The sequence below is a fragment of the Anabrus simplex genome, chromosome 5, assembly GCF_040414725.1.
Source record: "Anabrus simplex isolate iqAnaSimp1 chromosome 5, ASM4041472v1, whole genome shotgun sequence".
Lineage (NCBI taxonomy): Eukaryota > Metazoa > Arthropoda > Insecta > Orthoptera > Tettigoniidae > Anabrus > Anabrus simplex.
Genome location: NC_090269.1, coordinates 19164176 through 19187261, shown reverse-complemented (window position 1 = coordinate 19187261; position 23086 = coordinate 19164176). Strand labels below are relative to the sequence as shown.

Below are 23086 nucleotides of genomic sequence, written 5' to 3'. Positions count from 1 at the left end.
AAAGGATAATACTCATATTACACTGACAGCAAGAGATCTGATAAGTTGACAAAGTCCATACAGAATCCAAGAGAGTGTACCAAAAATCAAGCGGAGTTCAACGCAATAATGGATCAAGTGAAACATACCGTGTAAATTTATTAATTTACCACCAAACCGCTTGGCACTACAGCCCTTGAAGGGTCTTGGCCTACCAAACGACCGCTGCTCAACCCGAAGGCTTGCATATTACGAGGTGTCGTGTAGTCAGCACGGCTGAGTGGACCACGAATCAGCCGTCAGGTCCAGGTAAATGTCCCTGATTATTACTAACTAAAAGACAAGATAACAGTAAATCGTGCAAACTTCATCCAGAATCCAAGACGATGTACCAAAAACCAAGCAGAGTTATACGTAATAATAGAAAAGCCCAGAATAATAACTGTAAATCGAGAATTTCATCCATAATCCAAGACAAAGACGCTACGAAGTACGTCGCTCTAAAAATTAAAATCATCGACCCTTGCCGCCAAACGCTAGGAAGGAGAACGCGGTAAAAATCCGAATTCGCTAGGAAGTAGTATGCGATAGAAATTCAAATCGCCGGCTATTACCGCCATTCTTATAGTTTAGTTTAATGTTAATAGATGGCACATGAGATACACACCGTTCGTGCTCAAATGGCCCTGAAAACAATTCTTCTTACCCCTCATTACAAGCATTGTCTTTGCTTACAAGGTGTGCACGTGCAGCGAGGAATCCAGTTGGCCGAGTGCTGGACTCGTATACGTTTCTGTGTAATGTCAAAACGTCATGTTTTGTTTATTTGTTTGTCAATAGTGTGTTCGGTGCTTCGTTTAAGTATTTGTGATGATGACGGTGGGAAGCTGATGGCTTAAACATTTATTGTTCTGGACTGTAACACAAATGTTTACTGCACTTTTTTATGTGTGGAACTAGAAATGATTTGTGTTATCCGTCTGAGATTTTGTAAGTTTTTCGATATTGCGTATGCTACTTAACCTCACTAATTTTGCCGTACCTTCCAATTTTGTCGTGATATTGTTTTGAAAGACATATTTTTCCCAGCTACTGTCGGTACCAAGTAATAGTGTACTGCTTTCTGTATCATTGCTGAAGAAAGGCTTATCAAATTATGTTGTTGGGTGTTTATAGTCTTCTCATTTGACGCCAAATCTGTTAGTGCACCGCTGCTCGAAAGTATAGGGCTTCGATCTTGCGGGGAGTTGAGTGAGATTTATTCATTACGTTGGTCAATTAATGTTATGTATCTATAAGACCTACTGTCTCTCATTGTTTCCTCTTTTCTCTGCAGGCTATTTTCTTTCCTTTTTCCTGCCCACCCCCCTTGGTCAACTATTTTCTTCTAGCGCTTGTTGTACAGGGTTTGCGAGATCCAGTAGGCCCCTAAGTCCTTTACTTCCCCAACCGTAATAGCCTTTTTAAAAATTTTCTTTAGTTGACATCTTTATTGTCCGAGTAATGTTAATAATAGTAATAATAATAATAATAATAATAATAATAACATTAAGAAACAATTCGTTTTGTTTAGTATTTTACAATATTTTCAGAAAGAGGTATAGGCCTATCCCTCTGTTTCAGTGGTTCAGGAATTCTTGGTGTTCATGTTACTATAATGCTATTAGTCTGAGTGGCTCAGATGGTAGGCTTTCTAAGTCCAAGATGAAGGGTTCTGTATAGACTCAGTCTAGTGGCATTTTGAAGTTGCTTGAATTCTTCAACCTAACATTAGTACCTATAGATTTACTAACATGTGAATAAATTCTGTGGGTAGTTCAGTATGTACTACGGAATTTCTATAGTATTCTAATGGAGTTGAAATGATGCAAATTTTCCATGGAATACTTGTAGAGGAGAGATGTGTTTACTATGAGAACCAGGGATCCAACCGCCAGCCCCTAGAAGTACATTTACTTTTATAACCTAATTAACTGTGACACGCGCTGTTCTCCATTAATCAGGAATGCACTAGCATTTCCATTGGCTGAGATATAATCAGCGATAGCGTCATTCCAGCAGTCATTCGGTCACTATAAAAACACAGCTAAATGCAACCTCTAAAGGAAACAATGTAGTGCTTCGCAGCCTATCTTTGCACATCCAGGCCAATCTCTGTCATGAGAACAGTGGCCCCTTTGGGGCCACATTCCCTTGAAGAGGCTTTTTTCTATGGCCACGACACTTACTACCAGCACAGCAAGAAGTTAGGTCATTTATTGGCTGTAATCTATCTTTGCACATCCAGGCCAGTCTCTGTTCTGTGTACTCCCCTCAAGAGGCTATTCTCTATGGCCACAGCGCATACTGTCTGCGCAGCAAGGATAAAGGGAATTTATTAGCTGTAATCTATCTTTGCACAGCCAGGCTAATCTCTGTCATGAGAACAATCCTTATTACGAGAGGCCTTTTTCTTTGGGCACAGCGCATCCTGTCTGCACGGCAAGATAAAAGGTCATAACTGATATTGGTCATGTGAGAATCCAAGAATAATTCATGAAACGCCACTTCATGACCTCAAAAGACGACTTTGGTGGTGTAGTATTACTGCTAAAACAACTGTAGGGCCAATTTCTTTTACCACCACCATTAAATTTCACCAATGTACAGAACTGATACTGATCGCAATTTGATGAATAAAGTGCACATGGTTTATAGGATAGAACAATTATGGCCAGCATGCTCTGCCTTTATAATGCCTTATGATTTCTATTTATAGGGTGATATTGTTATTTTATCTGAGACTGCAGAAGGTCTTGAGAAGCTGCTGAATGTTATGGACGAAGTCTTGGGTAAGGAGTACAAGATGAAAATAAGTAAGTCCAAAACGAAAGTATTGGAGTGCAGTCGAACAAAGGCAGGTGATGCAGGAAATATTAAATTAGGAAATGAAGTCTTAAAGGAAGTAAATGAATATTGTTACTTGGGTAGTAAAATAACTAACGATGGCAGAAGTAAGGAGGACATAAAATACAGATTAGCACAAGCAAGGAATAGCTTTCTTAAGAAAAGAAATTTGCTCACTTCAAACATTGATATTGGAATTAGAAAGATGTTTTTGAAGACTTTTGTGTGGAGCGTGGCATTGTATAGAAGTGAAACATGGACGATAACTAGCTCAGAAAGAAAGAGAATAGAAGCTTTTGAAATGTGGTGTTACAGAAGGATGCTGAAGGTGAGATGGATAGATCGGATCACAAATGAAGAGATACTGAATCAAATTGGCGAGAGGAGATCAATTTGGCTAAATTTGACGAGAAGAAGAGATAGAATGATAGGACACATCTTAAGACACCCAGGACTTGTTCAGCTGGTTTTTGAAGGAAGTGTTGTTGGTAAGAATGGTAGGGGTAGACCAAGGTATGAATATGACAAGCAGATTAGAGCAGATGTAGGATGAAATAGTTACGTAGAAATGAAAAAGCACAGGATAGGGTGGCATGGATGGCTGCATCAAACCAGTCTATGGACTGATGACTCAAACAACAACAGGGTAATTTGAAAGACAGAGTATAGAGAAGTAGTCACTTCACAACACAAGAACTGAAGAACTGAAAAATGCAATTTGCACTGAAATTTTGAAGTTTCATGAGGCTGAAGAGCTGGGACTTATCCAGTCATCATCTCCCTAGTTTCAAGTTCACAAGTTGGCAGCATTGTCCACCGTGTACTCACGTCTGTGAGAAAGAAACAAACGACAGTGAAAGCACGCCTAGATGTCAGCTGCAAATGGTGATTCATGGTACTAATATTCCACATTACATTTGCCCATTAATGTTTATCATCGCTATAATGTTTCATAACAAGGGAACTAACTTTTTGGGTTGGACCGGACAGATTATTTCAGTGAACCTTGGGAGAATGATCAGTTAATTTATCTTCAATTTAATGGCGATAACTAATTTTGTCATAAATCTAATGGTAGTGATAATTACTGAATGTAGCTGAGCGAATGAGAATATAGTTAGGGCCTAGTTGATGATGATGATGTAAAATGACCTTGCATGCATACTGTAGAAATATTTCAATAGTTCTTTTATAAAGTCTCATAAAGCATGTCAGCAGAGACAGAAATTCACGCTCCAAAAATCAATTTTACTTAGATGAATAGTATAGGTTTTCTGTACTTCTTTATTATTGATAATAGAAGCTAATGTAAAGTATAAATTCCGTAAGAGTTGCTATCCTTCCCGTGTGCGGCATGTCGGTAAACGAGAACATGGTCGCTGTCACTCCATTCCTTTATACTTGTAGCCAGTGCAATAGATAGAAAAACAGTGAAACCTACTGCATTACAGTAAAGTGCTGACTATGCTTTCCTTCAGTCTGTTGACGAGCATTGTAGCATGTGATATTCCAGTTTACTAGAGCTTTTCAGCCTCATGAATGTTCAAAATTTCAGTGCGAATTGCATTTTTCAGTTCTTGTGTTGTGCGGTGATTACTTCCCTACAGTCTGTCTTTCAAATTACTCCATAAATAGAAATCATAAGGCATTAAAAAGGAAGAGTGAGCTGGCCATAAACCTGCATTACTATAATCTTTCTGTCCCATAAACCACGTGCACTTAATTAATCTAATTACGATCGGTACGTATCAGTTCTGTATATCGGTGAAATTTAATGGTAGTGGTAAAAGAAATTGGCCCTACAATTGTTTTAGCAAACTAGCTGTGACCATGACATCACTGGGCAAGATATATGGGTGAGGTAGCTATTGCATCATCCACTTACCCAGACACAGTACAGGGAATAACCAGCAACTTGATTGAGACTCACACTAGGAAAATAAAAGGGAAGTCACCCACCATTCAGTACAATACTAAAATGAAATGATTATAAGTTACCGGTACAACATTTTGTATTTATGGTACGGGTTTTGATCTTCTCTTGAGGTTATCCTCAGACATACAATTCAAAATCGGCAAGTGTTGTTAAAAATGTGTACACAACATTTTAAAAATACACTTAAAGAATAACACTAAATTTACAAGACATGAGTACACGTGTGAAGAGCAGCGAAATGTAGTTCGATATTTGTGGGCCAAAGGGCATTCACAGAAATTCACAGAGACATGCATGGCGTGTATGGGGACGACTGTCTGGACTGTAACAATGTCTCCAGGTGGTGTGCATTCTTCCAAAAGGGCCGTGTGAACGTTAGTGATTTGCTGTGCTCCGGGCGGCCGGTAACGGCTTCAGCTCCGCAGAATGCCTGCGCCATTGAGGCAGCAATTTTGAACGTCTGGCGTGTGCACCTGTGAACCTTATCGCAGACATTCAACATTGCCTATGGAGCAGTGTACAATATTGTTCATGTGACATTGAAACTCTGTAAAGTTAGTGCTCGCTGGGTGCTTAAGAACCTGACAGACAACCACAGGGGCTAGTGAATGATGACAAGCATGGATCACTTAACGCATTATGCCGCAGGAGGACATGACTTTCTGAAAGGAATTGTCGCTGGTGATGAGTCATGGGCGTACCACTACATGCCTGAAACCGAACAGGCCACTATGGAGTGGAAACATGCTGGTTCCATAATACGAAAAAATTCCAAGTGACTCACTCTGCTAGGAAAGTGCTTGTGACAGTGTTTTGGGACATGTTTGGTGTGTTATTGGTGGACTTTGCTGAACACGGGTCTACTGTGAATGCTGCAGCCTACATTAAAACTTTGCTCGAGTTGCTTCTTGCCCTTCGTAACAAATGCCACAACATTAATGCTGGCGGTGGCAAACTTCTTCATGACAATGCCCGTCCCCATGTTGCTGCTCCTGTTCGTGAGAAACTTGCCAAATTTGGCTGGGAGGTGCTCCAGCATCCACCATACAGTCCGGACCTGGTACCTCCAGACTTTCATCTGTTTGGCCCCATGAAGAAATTCCTGGCCGGCCAACACTTTGCGACAGATGTGGAAGTGAAATCAGCAGTCCGCAGATGGCTATAGACCTACTCCAACCAAACGGACTTCTATGAACTGGGCATATTGAAATGGTACCACGATGGTGACTATGTAGAAAAGTAGGTCAGAAATGTAAATTCATTTGTGATTTGTTTGGTTTTGGTACATATTAAGCTTTTTTTTGGGGAAAAAAAATTGTGCGTTACTTTCCAATCTGTCCTTATAGCCTACATCTTGTACATTTCCTATTTACATTTCATAGGAACTTCTCTGTTCCGCACCAGGTTCCTTACATTCTGGTAGAATGTAGAAAGTATTAATATTAAAACATCAGTCTTCTAATCGCGGGTTATGAATCATTATAATTCTGGGTATCAGCAAAACCTTACAGCATAAATATATTACTCCTTGGTGCCAAACAGTATGCACATAGTATTTGTCATTTTCAGGAAATACGAAATTCCTGCGGCTTATATACAGACATACGTATAGTGTCGAAATTGATAGCAAAAAGTAAGTTAACAGGAAAGGCTCCAATAACAACGGCCAAACAACAAGCACACATCTATGAAATGGCAGCAAACAGTGAACAAGACGAGCGCCATCAGTGTGATAACTGTAGCAAGGCATTTGGAGGTAACGAGAGTGCAGTACAATGTGAAGCTTGCGACAAATGGCAACACATGGTTTGTAGCAGCATGTCAAAAGGTGAATGGGATATTATCATACAAAGACACCGCAAGCTAATATGATCATGTGCAGAATGTAAACCATCCAATCTAGAGAAAATAACTGCAAAGCTGGACGACATGCTAGCTAACATTGGGTGACCCGATGTCCAATTTTTAATGGGACTGTCCCTTTTTTTCATTGTGTTGTCTCATTCAGATTTTTAACGTGATGCCAAATGTCCTCTTTTTCCATACGTGGCAGTAAACTGATCTTTTTGCACTCCCTTTGTTTTGCATTTGAATTTGTTTTTGTGTCATTTTGATCTGATTCATTTTTATACTTCCTTAGTTTTGACATGACTTGAATGTTTTAAGGGAACGCAATTTTGGATATAAAAAAAATGATGATCTCTGGTTTCTGACAGCTCTCACATTCAGATAGTTCCTGTCAGGGAGCAGCTTTAATGCTTGGCGTGGTGAGCTTGCTCCATTGCACTCCATTGTTTGTTGTTCGAGATATATGTGCGTGTTAATATGGGGAAAATAAAGTGTACTTTCTCCAAAACCCTGAAAGATGAATTTCCTTTCTTGAAGGACGGAATGTACTTTAGGTGAAATGTACTTTATGTTGTTCAGCTTTTTCCGTTGAATATGGAGGACATGCCAATATTACATAGCACATTAAGAAAAATAAGCATATGTTGGCAGTTTCTGCAAGAACTTTCAATAGCATAACTTCCTAAGTACAATTAGACTACAAACACAGGAAGATCAATGTATCACTGCAGAAGAAGGGCTGTTTGCATTTCATACTGCAAAACACAACCATTATTTCCGTTCAATGGACTGCACAGCTCTTATCATCCAAGAACTATTTGAGAAGAAATTATTGTGTTCCAGGACAAAGTGCAAGCAGAACTGAAACATGCTAAGTATGTGTCTGTGATGGTTGATGCATCAAATCACAAAAGCTTAAAATTAACGCTGATTCTAGTTAGGTATTTCATTCCTACGAAACGTGTTCAGTGCCGAGTAATCTGTTTTCAGAACATTGGTGGAGAAACAGCAGATTTATTAGCTACGTATGTTCTGGACAGCTTTAAAAAAATATCATTTAGTTGACAAGATTTTCACGTTTTCTGCAGATAACTGTAACTCTAACTTTGTTGGGTTCAAGAGGGCCGGAACAAACAACCCATACAAGGTTCTATGACAAAAAATGAGCAGAATACATCGAGTTCGATAGCTGCAGTCGTTTAAGTGCAGCCAGTATGCAGTATTTGGGAGATAGTGGATTCAAACCCCACTGTTGGCAGCTCTGAAGATGGTTTTCCATCGTTTCCCATTTTCACACCAGGCAAATGCCGGGGCTGTACCTTAATTAAGGCCATGAATGCTTCCTTCCCACTCCTAGCCCTTTCCTGTCCTGTTGTCGCCATAAGAACTATCTGTGTCGGTGAGACATAAAGCGACTTGTAAAAAAATGAGCAGAATACAGTCAAACTGACATGGGAACATGGAAAACACATCTAACCAAAATAATTGCTTCAAGGAACACTAGACCACCATTCAGGTACCCAGAACGCAGAGAACAATCAGAAGTCATAACGGAAGATAAAATTGTACAAGCAATCAACGAAGGAAGAAATCGTAGAGCACCAGGACCAAATGGAGTCAGAAATGGGCATCTAAAAGAGACCATGAAGGAAATTTTACTGGTGTGGATTATTGTACTAACCAAATGTTTTGAAACTGGCAGCGTTCCATCAGACTGGAGGAAGGCAACAATCAGAATGCTGTATAATTGAAAAGGAGACGCAGGTGACCCGAATGCATACAGAGGAATCACGATGGGACAAACTGGATTGAAACTCCTAACAAGGATTCTAACAAAGAGAGTGGTGAATGAATTGGATCCACTGTTACCAGAAGAAAAATTTGAGTTCAGACAGAAAAGATCTACAATGGTGGCTCTGGAGAATTTACTAAGTCATATTCATGTCACCCTAGAAATATCAAGAGGCAAATTATTTATGGCATTCGTCGACTATTCCAAGGCATTTGATCTGGTGAACAGAAGACTTCTCATGGATAAGTTGGAGAAGCTAATTGGAACATCTAAAGTCACAACACTCATATCAAATCTGCTGGCAGAAAATTATGTAAAGGGGACGTCAAGCTGGATGTCATAGACAGTAGAAGTTCTTTAAGCCCTATATTATTTAACAGTTTCACCTCAGATGTAGCATCAGAGATAAAGGAAAAGATCAACATAAAAATGTACTTGTATGCTAATGACATGGCAATTGCGGCTGAAAACATTACAGAACTGCAACATGCGATGAACTTGCTGGTGGATTGGGCAAGCAGGAATGAAATGAAAATGAATCAGAAGACAGAACTAGTTGTATTTAGAAAAGGGGGTTAAACAAAATTAAGAGAACACGTGTCATGTAATAATGTCCGCGTCCGCAGAGTTAGCATTTTCAGATACTTTGGTGCGACCTTATGTGCAGCAGTTTCAGAATTCATCTAAGAGCTAGAATGGTCGTAGCATTGAGAACATCTCACAAATAGCCGTAGAGACAACCATGATGCTATTTTGAGTAAAAGTGTTACCGGTATTAATGTACAGGCTTGAGGTTATTGGAGAATTTCTGAGTGTAAAACAATTTGAAGATCTGGAAAAGATAAAATTTAGATATCTAAAGCGAATCCTGAGTGTATCAAGATGACTTGTTTACGAGCTTGCGAGGGGGAACTTTCCTGATCAAAGACCTGAGATATAATCTTGTTTTACCAGCAGGTGCTGCTTACGATAAACTTATGCCTAAGCTAAAAGAAGAAAAAATAGGGACATTTGGGATGACTTCTACTCGATGGAGATATGGAAGTAAATGGGCTACCAACTGAGACATACAGTCACAAGGTTGGCTGTTCACAGTTTCCACTTCAAGATGTGTGGGAATAAAGTATTCCATGAACCAAACATAAACTGTGTATGTAGGGTATGTGACCAAGTATGAGAAAGATACCTTATTCAGAAGTGTTCCTCGAGGATCTGTTCGATCAGTGAGTTTATCACGGATTAACATTTATGCCGAGAGCATTAGTGTGATAGGTAATATGTGTTAAGTTTCAGGCACTGTATGGAATTGCTTGTAAAGTTTTGTAGTGGTGATTAATGAAATGTTTCATCTATGCACATTGTTTGTCCAATCCTTGGCCCGTTGCTCTACGGGGTCGGGTATGAGGTGAGATGAATCTGTCGTGGCAGGTTTTTATGACTGGATGCTCTTCCTGATATCAACTTCATTAGAGGAGTTAATGAGATGAAATGAATGACGTGATATATGATAGTAGGAAGGGAGAGGGTGAAACCTGTTGCCGGCACATAGCTTACTCCTCTCGAATAGCACCAAGGGGTCATGTCATGTCGTTCTCGTCGGGGTATTTTCCGTGTGAGTGGAAGAAAGGTTATGTCATACCAGTGTTCAAGAAAGGAGACTGTGTTTGATAACTATAGGCCTGTTGTGTTATTGTCCCTGATTTTAAAGGTGGCAAAGAAGATCGTGTATAAGAGATTGTACTGTTCAGTTTCACAGTATATTGATCTAGCACAGCGCGGTTTTGTACAGAAACGCTCTACCCTGTCCAATATGGCGGTTTACATCAATTTCACCATTAGAATGTTGGCCGGCAGGGTAGGCGAGGTGGTGGTATACAATTTCTAATCACTAGATTGCGTGCCAAAAGCCTGGATTAAATTCCAAACCTCTCCGCAGTGCTCATATGGAGTGAGGGCATATGACGCTGTTGATGGTGATTCGTCCATCGGATGGGGACGTAAAGCCTTGAGCAGACAGATAGATAGATTTATTTATCATCAACAGCTTATGTTCCCAATTAAAGATGATTCAATAAAACATAATATACAACAAATACACCTTAAATAAATAACACTAATTTCCTAAAATAATAACCACGTTCAACCTAAATCTAGAGACCTTTTATATATGCATATTTACAACACCTTAAATAAATAAATAAATAAACAAATAAAACAAATCTCCTTAAATAATTGACATTATTAAACTACATCTAGTAACATTTTCATATTTACGAGTACATATTTTACAGATAGGGCCGTACATTAATGAAGTCATTAGGGCAAGTCTGATTTTAGACAGGGGTGAGTGAAAAAGGTCCACTGATTCACCCACCTCATTCAGTGATGTTTGTGCCCTCACAAGCCATGAGTTAGCCCATGCCACAGTTCTCACTTTAGGCAGATGAAAAATATACCTTTGCCTAGTATTGGGACGAGGAACATGTAATGGAATCAGCTCCAATAATGTTGAGCAATCCACTCTGTTCGTCAGACACTTATAAAGAAAGAGGGCTTTGGCACATCTGTGGCATGAGTGCAATGTCCTCATGTTCATAGTCTCGCAAAAAAGACTTGTAATTGGACGAAGAGAAATACCCAAACCCTTGTAGCTGATTCACTTCATGAACCTTATTTGGACTCTTTCCAAGTTTTGTATTAAATACAGCTGATAAGGTAGCCACACCTCGCAGCGGTATTCTAACGATGGCCTGATTAGAGTGCAAAACAAAGTTATTAGAGTTCTAGGAGAAATAAATTCAGCAAAGTTTCTTTTCAGACAGCACATGAACATCATGAACTCCCTAATCTTCTGGATGAGTTGCCAAATCTTCACGACCTGTACACAATTTCCTTTGCTAGGAACAAACTGCATCTGCTCATCCAGTATTTGTGGGAGGGAGGTCTTTAGCCTGTCATTCAGTATCGTGAACATCACTTTGCTGGCAGAGGACACGAGGACTATTGTGCGACAGTTCCTGAAGTCGAGTAGGGAGCCATACTTGAACAATGGTATCACAGCTTCAGCCAGTTCACAGATGTCCAAATCTTCTAGCTCATGTTGGGGAGTATGTGAACACCCAACTAGCCCATGTTCTTTAGGAGTTTAACAGTGATTCCATCAAAGACTCTTGCTTTCTGATTTTCAGCTCCTTCAGTGCATGTTCCACTTCTTTACTTTTGTGGGGATTGCTGATTTGAGGTCTTCAAAACCTGTTTTTCTAGCGTGGACCATTATGAACAGCCCTATGCAGTTCTCAGAGTATACTATACTGCAAGATTTTACAAAAAAAAAAAGCCATCTTGAGAACATTAAACACAGTAATAAGTATTCCCTTCGAAGAAACATTTCCTAAATTATGTCTGCCTACATGGTTGGGGTCGAATTGACAGTAGCAAAATGCAAGGGCTGGGGATTAAGTCACGGCAACTGCTTTTTTCCCCCCACATTTGTATGGTGTTACCATACAAGGGTCATATGTGCTTATGGTATATGGGCATAGTATGAGATGATGGTGTGTTGGACAGGCACAGTGTACAGGACTACCAGACAATTTAATATTTTTAGAGCACATCAGTGTTGAACAATTTTTTGTAAAAAAAAAAAAAAATTGTCATGCATTTGCAGTGTTCTCCGTAGGACCTTTTTAATGGGCGCATGGCCTGGCTAACATAACCTAGATATGTGCAAATGACATAATACAGTATTAATACATATTTGAGTCATTGGGGGCTCTGAATTGAAACATAAATACTGTAAAGATGTTTGTTTAAATGATAAATCTTCATTATTGTCAGCATATTTGTGTGTATTACATCGGAGTTTACATGTTTGGCTTGACTGTCATGTAGTGTCGTGCGTGAGCGGTGTCTGTACTAGCATGGAATCATATGCGAGCATTAGATTCCGCATGACGTCGCAAACCCGTAGAGCACTGCACAGAAGCCGAATGGTTCCTGGTGTTACATGGTTATGAACAAGCAGTAGAACACTAGAAGTTCATATTACTCTGTTATGTCTTGTTCATGATAATAACACTAAAATAATTCAATTTTGCGGTTAATGTTTACCTGTCTGATATTGTTAATGCCCTGAGGGGAATAAATTGACATTTTATCGTACTCATTTTTTACGTAGTATTAATCCCTGCCCGGCTACTTTTTCCTACCACCCGGCTGGTGAAAATTTCTAGGGATCATACTAATTTGTATTATTCCAATGTGTTGAAAGTTAACTATTACAACTTGCTAATGAAAAACAATGGCCGCATGTGCAGTTATTGGAATTACACAAATTTGTTTATTTCACTTCACATTTTTTCATTAATTAGTTGTTTAGCTTTTAGTTCATTTAGAATGTTTTTGATATTTGAAAACTTATGACTTATAAATGACAATATAAATGATATATGACATTTTCAATATTTAAATGTACATTCGGTTCTAACCGGCACCACCCTCTAGGACCCCGGTAACATCCTAGCGGTGATGAGGTTAATAACCTTACCCACCAGCTGAGGAAAAAAAAGGAAAAAGAGAGAGAGAGAGAGAGCCTGGTGTGAAGGTTGCTATTGTGTCAGCCCCAAATGGGTAGATTAAGCGAACACAAGAGAGAACAAGGGGGAAAGTGAAACAACAAGTCACAGTACATAAAAAAAATTCAAGGATAGAAACAACACGAGCAAACAACATGATATTAAAATTACCCAAAAGGAAGAAAATAGAGACACTTACCCAAAACGTGGAGGAAAAGCGGCTTAAGGCCCGTGGACACCCAAACCAAGAAATAGTTGCAGCGCTGCACCAAATGTGGTAAATGAAAACCAACTTTTAAGTGATATGAAAGAAAACTTTAATAGACATTTAAATGAGAGGTAACAATTCAAAAAGATGATATCTGGAGTGCACCTAGGTTCATCATTAAAAGTAGATTAAAGTCAGATAATAACTTGAACCAGGTTGTTTAAAAGAATGTAAATACTCGATTAACAGTAATTGGATTAACTTGCAAGAAATTAATATGATTAGTAAATAAATAGCCAACAAGGCAGCTTTAAATAAGAAAATGTAGACTTCATTTAACAAATAATAAAGGAACTAATCCGTAAATATCAACAACAAAAAACAACAGTGACCTCCATACCTCAAATAAGATAATTAAAATATTGATTTAAATGTGATCGATCACGCGATTAAGAGAAAAACAAATACCATGTTTAGTAAACAATCCGTAGTTCAATGACCTTTAGGCCGGTTGCCTTTTAACTTTACCACAATTCGTTCCAATTTCTACCAAGGGCAATTTCCAAGGGCACACGAAAATAAAGGTCGAAGTTACACATTTCGCCCAGACAAGGAACGAGACGAAACGACAGAGAGGTTGGCCGAAATAAATCACTTTATATGAAAGAAATGCCAACGATACCAGGCAACAAAAATATTTTCATCCAAGCAGCACACACGAACCAACAACAATCACCGTTAAAAACAAAAACCCACAACAATTACCCAAACACACGTTGCCATAGTAACGGACAAGCAAAGCACCATCTACAAATGAGAAGTAAAACCAACGGTTTAAATTAAAATTAAACAGAGATCCCAGAAACAATGCAAAAAAGATCAAAGAAAGGAGAAATAAATCCCAGAAGGCAAGGAACCCGAAGGAAAGCTAACCCCGCTACCTTGGAAACAGCGCCTTGGTTCACACCTTATGGTACAATAAAGTACAAAAAAAAAAAAACTTTTACTTAATTTTAAGATAAACATACTAATTTCTTTCACCGTGCGAACTGCATTCTAAAATGATTAAGTGCCGAAACCCTTTCCTATGTTTCACAGACGCACACGATATCCAGCACAAATTTCGAAGAGGAAGTCTTAATCCAAATATTATTATTATCATTACAGTTATCTTGAAGTACGCCGAAACACATAAATCTTCTTGCTTCCCCAGAATTACTTTAATCCAAAACAGTTACATACCTTTGAGTCCAGAAAAATTGAGAAGTTCAAACCTGGCCATTGTTATAGAAGACCGGCAACCACGAGGCCGTGAACTAAAGTTGTTCACCAAGGATCCTGGAGAATTATCGTAGCAAAAACATAATCCAATGAAACAGTAGGAGGCCAGCAACTAATGGAATAAGGGATAATCCCTCTTAAGGGAGGTATCACGGTGGTTTTAACACAACCACCCGCCGCATAGCGGAACACACACATTCACGTCCATCCATGGCGGCTGCAGAACGCCAACTCAACGGGAAGTAGTCGTTAGCAGTCAACAGCAGACTCGCGTCACACCACTCGCGCATGCGCAGTAGACGCAGACACAGAACTCAAAACAGCCGCGCAGGGCATGCTGTCCTCAAAAAAGTATATTGGCAAAAGCCGATTGACACAGAATTTCCAAATGGCAACACACACGCCAGTTCGAAAAGGTTATGGGGGGGAGTCTCAAACTACTTAATACTGTCTCACGGTAATTCTCTGACACTTATTGATGTAGTATGATGGGTGAGCTTGAATTTGTGATGAAAGCAGATCCAGTGTTGGTTGGATCTTCAAAACAGCAATACGCAGGTCCCCTTCCAGCTGCATTTGAGACCGATGCTTTGTCTTGATGATGTATGCCAATGCAGAAAATGTTGACTCACACAAATTGAAGCGAATTGTGATATCGATGTCCATTGCTTTTCTTACTAAATTTGGATATTCATTCCGAATCTGCACCCAAAAATCTGCACTCCGATTTAAATTAATTTTGAAGTGATATACAATAATAAAGTTTTATTATGAATCCACCTGTTCAATACATTATAATGTTGTCACATTTGAAATAACTTCATTAGCTAAAAAGTTAGAGATTATTCACTTGCAATAATTTTGAAGTGTTCGGTCACTTGACAGTTCTGTTAGCTTCTACTGTTGACAAGTGGGCTGTTTCGTTCGTATCAAATGGACTGCAAATCCAGTCATACTCAGCTGAAGGTTCTGGAAATTTATTCTCAAATTTTTGACAAAGGTTTTGGAGATGTGGTACGACAATTCCACTAATTTTACCAAAATCAAATTAATTTTTCTCCAGGAATTAATTCAGACAAGAAAGCATCTCACATTTACCTTCATCCATCTGGGTTTCCCAAAGTTCAAGTTTTCTCTTAAACACAAGCACTTTTCCACTTAGATAGATAATATTACTATTTCGTCCTGGAAGTGATACGTTAAGATCATTGAATTTCTCAAACACGTCAGCCAAGTAGTACAGTGTTAGAAGCTTTTTTTCATCCAGAAACAGAGCTGGGTCCATCATATGGGAATCTACTATGCTTATACACTGGACCATAGTGTTGATGTGTAATGAAAATGACCTTAAAGTGATGGTTTTTACACACTGAAGTACATAATATTTTAAGCTCACTTGCCTTCCCTGCTAATTTCCTGATTTAAAAAATATATACTTTAACAGTGCTTATTTTTTTCCCTTTTCAGATTGAATTGCTGAAACAAGATGGGTGACAGTGATGACGAAAGAGGGGGGTCAGATCCTGGGATTGATCTTACTGGTTTTCTCTTTGGTAACATTGATGAATCAGGTCAGTTGGAAAATGATGTCTTAGATAATGAATCAAAAAGACATCTTGCTTCATTGGGGAGGCTGGGGTTAAGCTCATTGCTGGAAGAAATGATCGGTGGTGATGTGAAGGAAGAGAAACTTAAGAGCGAGAGTGACTCTGACGAAGATGGTGATTTGCAAGATCATGATCATGCTCGAGAAGCTCACCGTCATCATGAACACGGAGAATCAAACAAGGATGAAAGTGAGTGTTTAAATAAGTTCTTTTGCTACAGTAGATTGTCGCGTTTCATCTTATACTCATGAAACTGTGTATAATGTATTTAGTTCATTGTATCAGTCAGTCCTCACCCATTGTATTAAGTCAGTACTGTTTGTTTAAATCTAATTTGTGGATACTTTTTGATGAAACATGTATCTAAAGCCTTTTAAAAAGATATAGAGGTGCATTCCAGGGCTGTACGAATAGTGGTTCTGTACCAGTAATTTTCTGTCTAGCATAATTAATTATCTCCTACTCTGTTATGTGACTGGTTTCACTGGAATGTTACATTGTTTTTGCGGTTTTGATCAGGTGGTACATTAGTCCTTTGCTGCTTGCTATGTAATACACCGTGGATAAGTGACTCATCTAGAGTTTGTGATGATTGTTATGAAGTATCGGTTCTGTTCAAAAGCTATTGAAATCTTTAGCAAGTACTGAGTATTCTTAAGGTTTCACTGTCATGTACTGCTATCTGTCTTCACAAATGAAATGTAATGCATGCATAGATTTACCACTCAGCTTCCAAGTTTCCCTTCTTTTATTATTATTTTACTGAACTCTTGGTTGGTGTGTGGATTCAGAATATAGTGATTCTAGAGAAGGCTTTCTGCATGCTTAAGTTTGAGGCGTCTGAATCTGTTATGATGTGACTTAAGATCGGTTTACATTTTTAGAAGGATATACATCATGAGAATAACATTTGTAGGTGGAAAAGAGACCTTTAAGAACCGGATGGTGTTAAGGTAGGTAATAGTTTAGGCTGTTCTTGTTTGTCTAATGATACTGCTGATAGAATGAGGGAGGCACATGACTAGAATTCAATAAAATAGCTGGCCAGAGAGTGAGAAATTTTGACTGTGAAAGATGTTATTGTAAACCATTAAACTGTGAAACTGTACAAGCTAGATTACTACTGATGATGATGATAATGGCGTGTGATCTCCGGAGAGGCCTGGTGCAGGTTTTTCAAGTTAACACCTTATAGCTGGTCTGTGAGGATGGGGTCCTAAGTATGATAAATTGTAATACTGAAGATGGCACACACACCCAACTCCCGAGCCATCGGAATTAACCAATGCTGGTTAAGATCCCTGACCTGGCCAGGAATTGAATCCAGGACCCCTTGGACCAAAGGCCAAACACACTAACCATTTAGCAATAGAGTCGGACCCCACTGTTCCACAGAGGGAGCTACTGCATATACTGTAAGTTACAGACAGGCAGGGCTTGTCCCAGGACATGTAGAAAAGGAGTGAGGAAGACTTTTGTGAAAGTCACATTTTCAATGATGAAGCATTTATTCTTCTGACTGGAAGGGGTTAACAGACTCAATGTCTATGTCCGAGTATGAGCTTGATTCTCTAAAAGTTAGCTTCCTTCATGCTCCCTTTCATGGGAAAGTTTATGGGCCTCTTTTCTCCTCTGAAACTACAGTGCGAGGTCCTCTCAGCCTACGTGATTGCAATTGAGGAGCTGTCTGATGTTGAGGTGGCGGCCCCAGTCTATAAAGCAAAGAGTAACGACCAAGAGGTGAGGCTGACTGGTTCAGACAGTTGAGGCGCTGGCCTTCTGACCCCAACTTGGCGGGTTCCATCCTGGCTCAGTCCACTGGTATTTGAAGGTGCTCAAATATGTCAGCCTTGTGTAGGTAGATTTTCTGGCATGCAAAATAACTCCTGTGGGACAAAATTCTGGCCCCTCAGCATCTCTGAAACAGTAAAAAGTAGTTGGAGGGACGTGAAAACAATAAGATAATATTAAAGACCGTAATCTGCAGGCCAAGGCCCATCAGGGCTTTTGTGCCTTTTGGTTTTTGTTTGAAGCTACAGTGGCTGTTTCTGCTTGCTATGACTAGCCACGTAATGGGTTTTCGCCACTATTGGACCATGATTACTGGGGAGTAAATGTTGTCGACCTAAAAAATCACTGAAAGTGATCAATAAAATGCCCTTAAATTTATGGACAAATTCTATAAAATTTGTAAAAGAAAGACTTCAAAATATTTGACCAAACTAAATGCTGGTGAAAGTGCAACAAAGGTTTTACAAGTAATATGTCCCTGCTCTATTCACTGCACAGCTCTCGTTGTACAGAAATATTCTCCTAATTTACATGGAATTGTATATAAATATTGACATAATGATTTGCTGGATGTAGTTCTTTGCCCCCCCGAAGAATGTGGGAACACTTATTGTTCTTTGCAATTGTTATAGCGTTCATTTTTTTTTTTCCTCTGTTTAATGTAATACTGGGCAAGAAACTTCCTTTCTGCACTCAGTTTAACACTGCCCAATTTTAACAAAATAAAACAAGCTCATCTGTTGTAAAAACGTCTTTCCCAAATTCATTCACTAGCTGAATTTAAACTACACTTTGTGAAATACCAAAGAAGTGGCTATGTGGTTTGGGTCACGTAGCTATTAGCTTGCATTCAGGAGATAGTGGGTTTTCCATGGTTTGTCATTTTTACACCAGGCAAATGCTGGGCCTACATCCTAATTACGGCCATGGTCACTTCCTTCCAACTCCTAGCCCTTTCATATTCCATTGTCGCCATAAGACCTATCTGTGTTGTTACGACGTAAAGTAAAAAAGAAAAAAAAAACACTTTGTGATGGTTTCACTTTTGGCACTTTTCTTGCAGAGAACTACGTACTGAAGGAAAAAGTTATGTATATAACTGTTGTTTCCAATCCCTTCTCGTTTCCATTTCTTCTTGGCCTTGAGGTACTGGGGGGTGTAAATGACTGGCTGTGTAGGGGCGAGGTCAAAGGTTGGTGCATTCCTTATGCTTAAGATATGTTAGGAAATACTTTCTCCTAATTATCAGAGTTCTGTAATTGTGTTCCTGCTCAGACCTTGTAAACACAAGACTCACAGGTATAAATCCTTTCCTTACCCTTACTTAGTCACCAACAACTGCTGTCAGTTTACTTGGTCATGAAAGATATTTAGCAAATTTAACCATATGTAAGAAAACATTTATGATTTTTTTAATGTTGTATTTGTGGACTTTTATCATATATGCATAAATTAAAAAAAAAAAAAAACTTTTACAATGATGTAAACATTCTTCAAAATACTATATATCGACCAAAAACTTTATAGAAAGTTGAAATAATAACTGTTCGTCCCAAATCAGCAAAGAATGCCAAATAAAAATGTGTTATTAGAGTTTGTTTGAATGTCTATATTACTGTGCAACATCCTAATGCAAAGGAAAAAAAAGATGACATTTCAGCAACATCCGCCCCCTAATGATTACAATGGCTGCATTTTCCTATAGTTGGTCTGAGTAGCTCAGGTGGCGGAGTGGTGGCCTTCTGAGCCCAATTTGACCGCTTTGATCCTGGCTCAGTCCGATGCTATTTGAAAGTGCTCAAATGTGTTGTCCTTGTATTGGTAGATTTACTGCCACTTAAAAAACTCCTTCGGGAAAAACTTCTGGCACCTCTGCATCCTTGAAAACCACCAGATTGTTTGTAATATTAGGGGTAATGTCAAGTTCTGGGGTTTACTAAATATTCATAATTTTTTCAGTATTAAGTATTGAGAATTAAGAATTACAGGCCCAAGTTGCCATAACATCACTAAGCATTATTCAGTCTAGATGAAATGGTTGAAAATGCAGTGGAGGTATTTACAATAATTTGTTAGGGCCACGTGGAGGATTTAGTGGATGGTACAAAGGACAAAAATAGGGGAATGTTAGAATGATTAGGTTTTGATCCCAGCTCCCTTGAAAAGGAAGAAGAAAAGGGTAATATCAGAGCCAATAGTATATACTCGTGTATATAGAAAACTTCCATATAAAAATTACATTGGTTCGTCGTTAAAACATTATTTAAAGACTATATGGTTCAAGGCCATTTTTGTTCTGTACTTAATATCTCTTCAACATGTACTAAATGTACGTAACACGACCTAATAGGTTGAAAGTCGGTTTTGATTACAATGCAGTCGTGAAAATTCAATATTCATTGACTTGGCTCTCAACGGGCGACTCAAACGCACTCTACAGAGTGATGGCTGTAGTGCCAGACCTGTAGCTTAGATCCTTTCCAACAGAACGAAGATGGCCTAGGCCACCATAGCTCAATTGGTAGAGCAACCGACGCGAAATCGGGAGGTTGTGGGTTCGGATCCCACTGGTGTCCGGTTGGCCATTTTTGTTCTGTACTTAACATCTTTTCAACACGTACTAAATGTACGTAACACGACCTAATAGGTTGAAAGTCGGTTTCGATTACAATGTGGTCGTGAAAATTCAATATTCATTGACTTGGCCCTCAACGGGCGACTTAAACGCACTCTACAGAGTGATGGCTGTAGTGCCAGACCTGTAGCTTAGATCCTTTCCAACAGAACGAAGATGGCCTTGGCCACCATAGCTCAATTGGTAGAGCAACCGACGCAAAATCGGGAGGTTGTGTGTTCGGATCCCACTGGTGTCCGGTTGGCCATTTTTGTTCTGTACTTAACATCTCTTCAACACGTACTAAATGTACGTAACACGACCTAATAGGTTGAAAGTCGGTTTCGATAATCTTTTTTGTTGTTTTTTATTTTCCAATAGTACATCAGACACTCTCACTAATGGCTCAATAGGGTTATCATTTGAGAAAATATTTTCGACCCATTTATAATGAAAGAGTATAATACAAAGAACATGAAAGATTGCAGGAAAGACTAGAACATTATCATAATATCTAATGAATAATGCCAAAATTGTTTGGTCCCTATAAACCATTTAGTAGGGCTAGGAAATCCGTATGTAAATAATTATAGTTAAGAGAAAGGGAGAAAACATGAACACATTAATGCAGAGGTGCACGTGAAGTTCAGAAAGGATCATATAATATAAACTATGAGAATATAGAAGGGAAATATTCGTTAATGCCCACAGTCTTCTCAGGGACTCCATGGAAGTAGATTAATTGGCTGAAAGAAAATGGGACTGGCAATGAAACATGGATATCTGCACATAATTACGAAAATGGGCAGTTAATTCAATTCATTAAATGTAAAGTACAATGAATTATCCACATTACTGAACTTCCTATGATTGGAAAATTAGCCCAGCTATGTTGGGAGATAATAGGCTTGTTAAAATGTAAAAAAAAACTTTCATAAAAATTACAATTAAATTTCAGAGACACTCAAGCACCTATTGTTTTCCATCTGAAACAGGCTAGCAATAGAAGAATGATTCAGGAAATGTTTGGAACAAGCAAACTGCAAAAAGCCCCCATTAATGGCAGCGTTTAAAAGTTTTTTAAAAAACGTTAAAGCAAGTCCAAGTCCAGCTTGCACCATTAGATATTGAATCACAGGAAACATGATCGAGAAATTGGAGGCAAGCTTTAAGAAAAAGTCTTTTAGCTTGAAGAAGCTAGCTGAAGTTGAGTTACCTCCTCCTTTCCCCTGCCTTGGCATGATGACCAGAAGTTTAAGCATGGGTGGCGTAGAGAGACTAGCCAAGGAGATTTTCAGCTCCACCTGAGGAGAACTCCACTTGTAGCCAGAGCAATGTCACATCCAAACTATCTTTACAGTCTAACTTAGTCCCATATTTATACAAGCTAAGGCAGGGCATAGAGAATATGAGAAGGTTTGAGAATTAAGCGTGGTAAGTTGAGTCAGACATGTGACGAAGTGACGTCACAGTTCCGGCGACAGCAGGCAGGCCATACACAGTTGATTGTGAGAGATATGCAGTGTAGGTAGCAAAGCAAGGAGTCGTAGAACAGACAAGGTCTAGCGTATGTTCATGAGTTTCCGTAGATTGTTGGAACAACATAGTGCAGTTGACGATTTCTCAAGTACTATGGTCGTCTGATGAGAAGTCGTGTGCGTGCGGGGTAGGGAATGTGGAGGGTAAGCATGGCTGCTGCACTTGCGCCAATCTCAAGTCTCAAGGCCTGACAAGAAACATTGGTTCCGTCCAGGGTGATTCTTGTGAACTAAGGTGCTACTGTGAAGTTTCAAATTGGTACTGGCAGGCCAATTGTGCTTAGTTACTGTAAGTACTGCATAATGAACACGCATCTGTTTCAGAGAGCTTGCACTGTTTATCGCAACTGATTTTTGCAGCATAGTGCATCTGCTCTAATCTGCTTGTCATATTCATACCTTGGTCTACCCCTACCGTTCTTACCACCTACACTTCCTTCAAAAACCAACTGAACAAGTCTCTGTTACTCGTGCCGTGCCTACAAGCTGCCGCGTTTTTTCGCGAGACGCAGATAGTAGGGCATTAATAATTATTATCATTATAATCAGTACATACCCCATTCCTGTTTGCCACTTGGCAATGGAATCTATGAGATGTTGGAAAAGTCTGGTTCATTTCTCATATTTGCCCAAAGTACTTACACATGACTTGTGATCACACTCATTTAGTACGGTAAGCCCACATGGGCATAGCATCTATAGAACAAATAGAATACCATTGAAAAAATGGTACTTGGCACATTTAGAATGTTATGTCTTCAGTTCATGGTACAAGTCAGAATCATGTCATCTTTCTGCTGTTGTTGTTTGAGTCATCAGTCCATAGACTGGTTTGATGCAGCTTCCATGCCACCCTATCCTGTGCTTTTTCATTTCTACGTAACTATTGCATCCTACATCTGCTCTAATCTGCTTGTCATATTCATACCTTGGTCTACCCCTACCGTTCTTACCACCTACACTTCCTTCAAAAACCAACTGAACAAGTCCTGGGTGTCTTAAGATGTGTCCTATCATTCTATCTCTTCTTCT

The 23086-nt window shown here is 39.1% G+C and overlaps 1 protein-coding gene across 1 annotated transcript in view; it reads left to right on the top strand.

Annotated features, from left to right (window-relative positions):
• The first annotated feature begins 704 nt into the window (after positions 1-704).
• Taf1 (TATA-box binding protein associated factor 1) overlaps positions 705-23086 on the top strand; it is a 320423-nt gene continuing 298041 nt past the window's right edge. Inside the window, exons 1-2 of the mRNA XM_067146785.2 lie at positions 705-969; positions 15972-16300. Of these exons, the coding sequence (XP_067002886.1) occupies positions 15991-16300 (310 nt within the window). The 5' untranslated portion in view covers positions 705-969; positions 15972-15990. The remainder of the gene's footprint in view (positions 970-15971; positions 16301-23086) is intronic.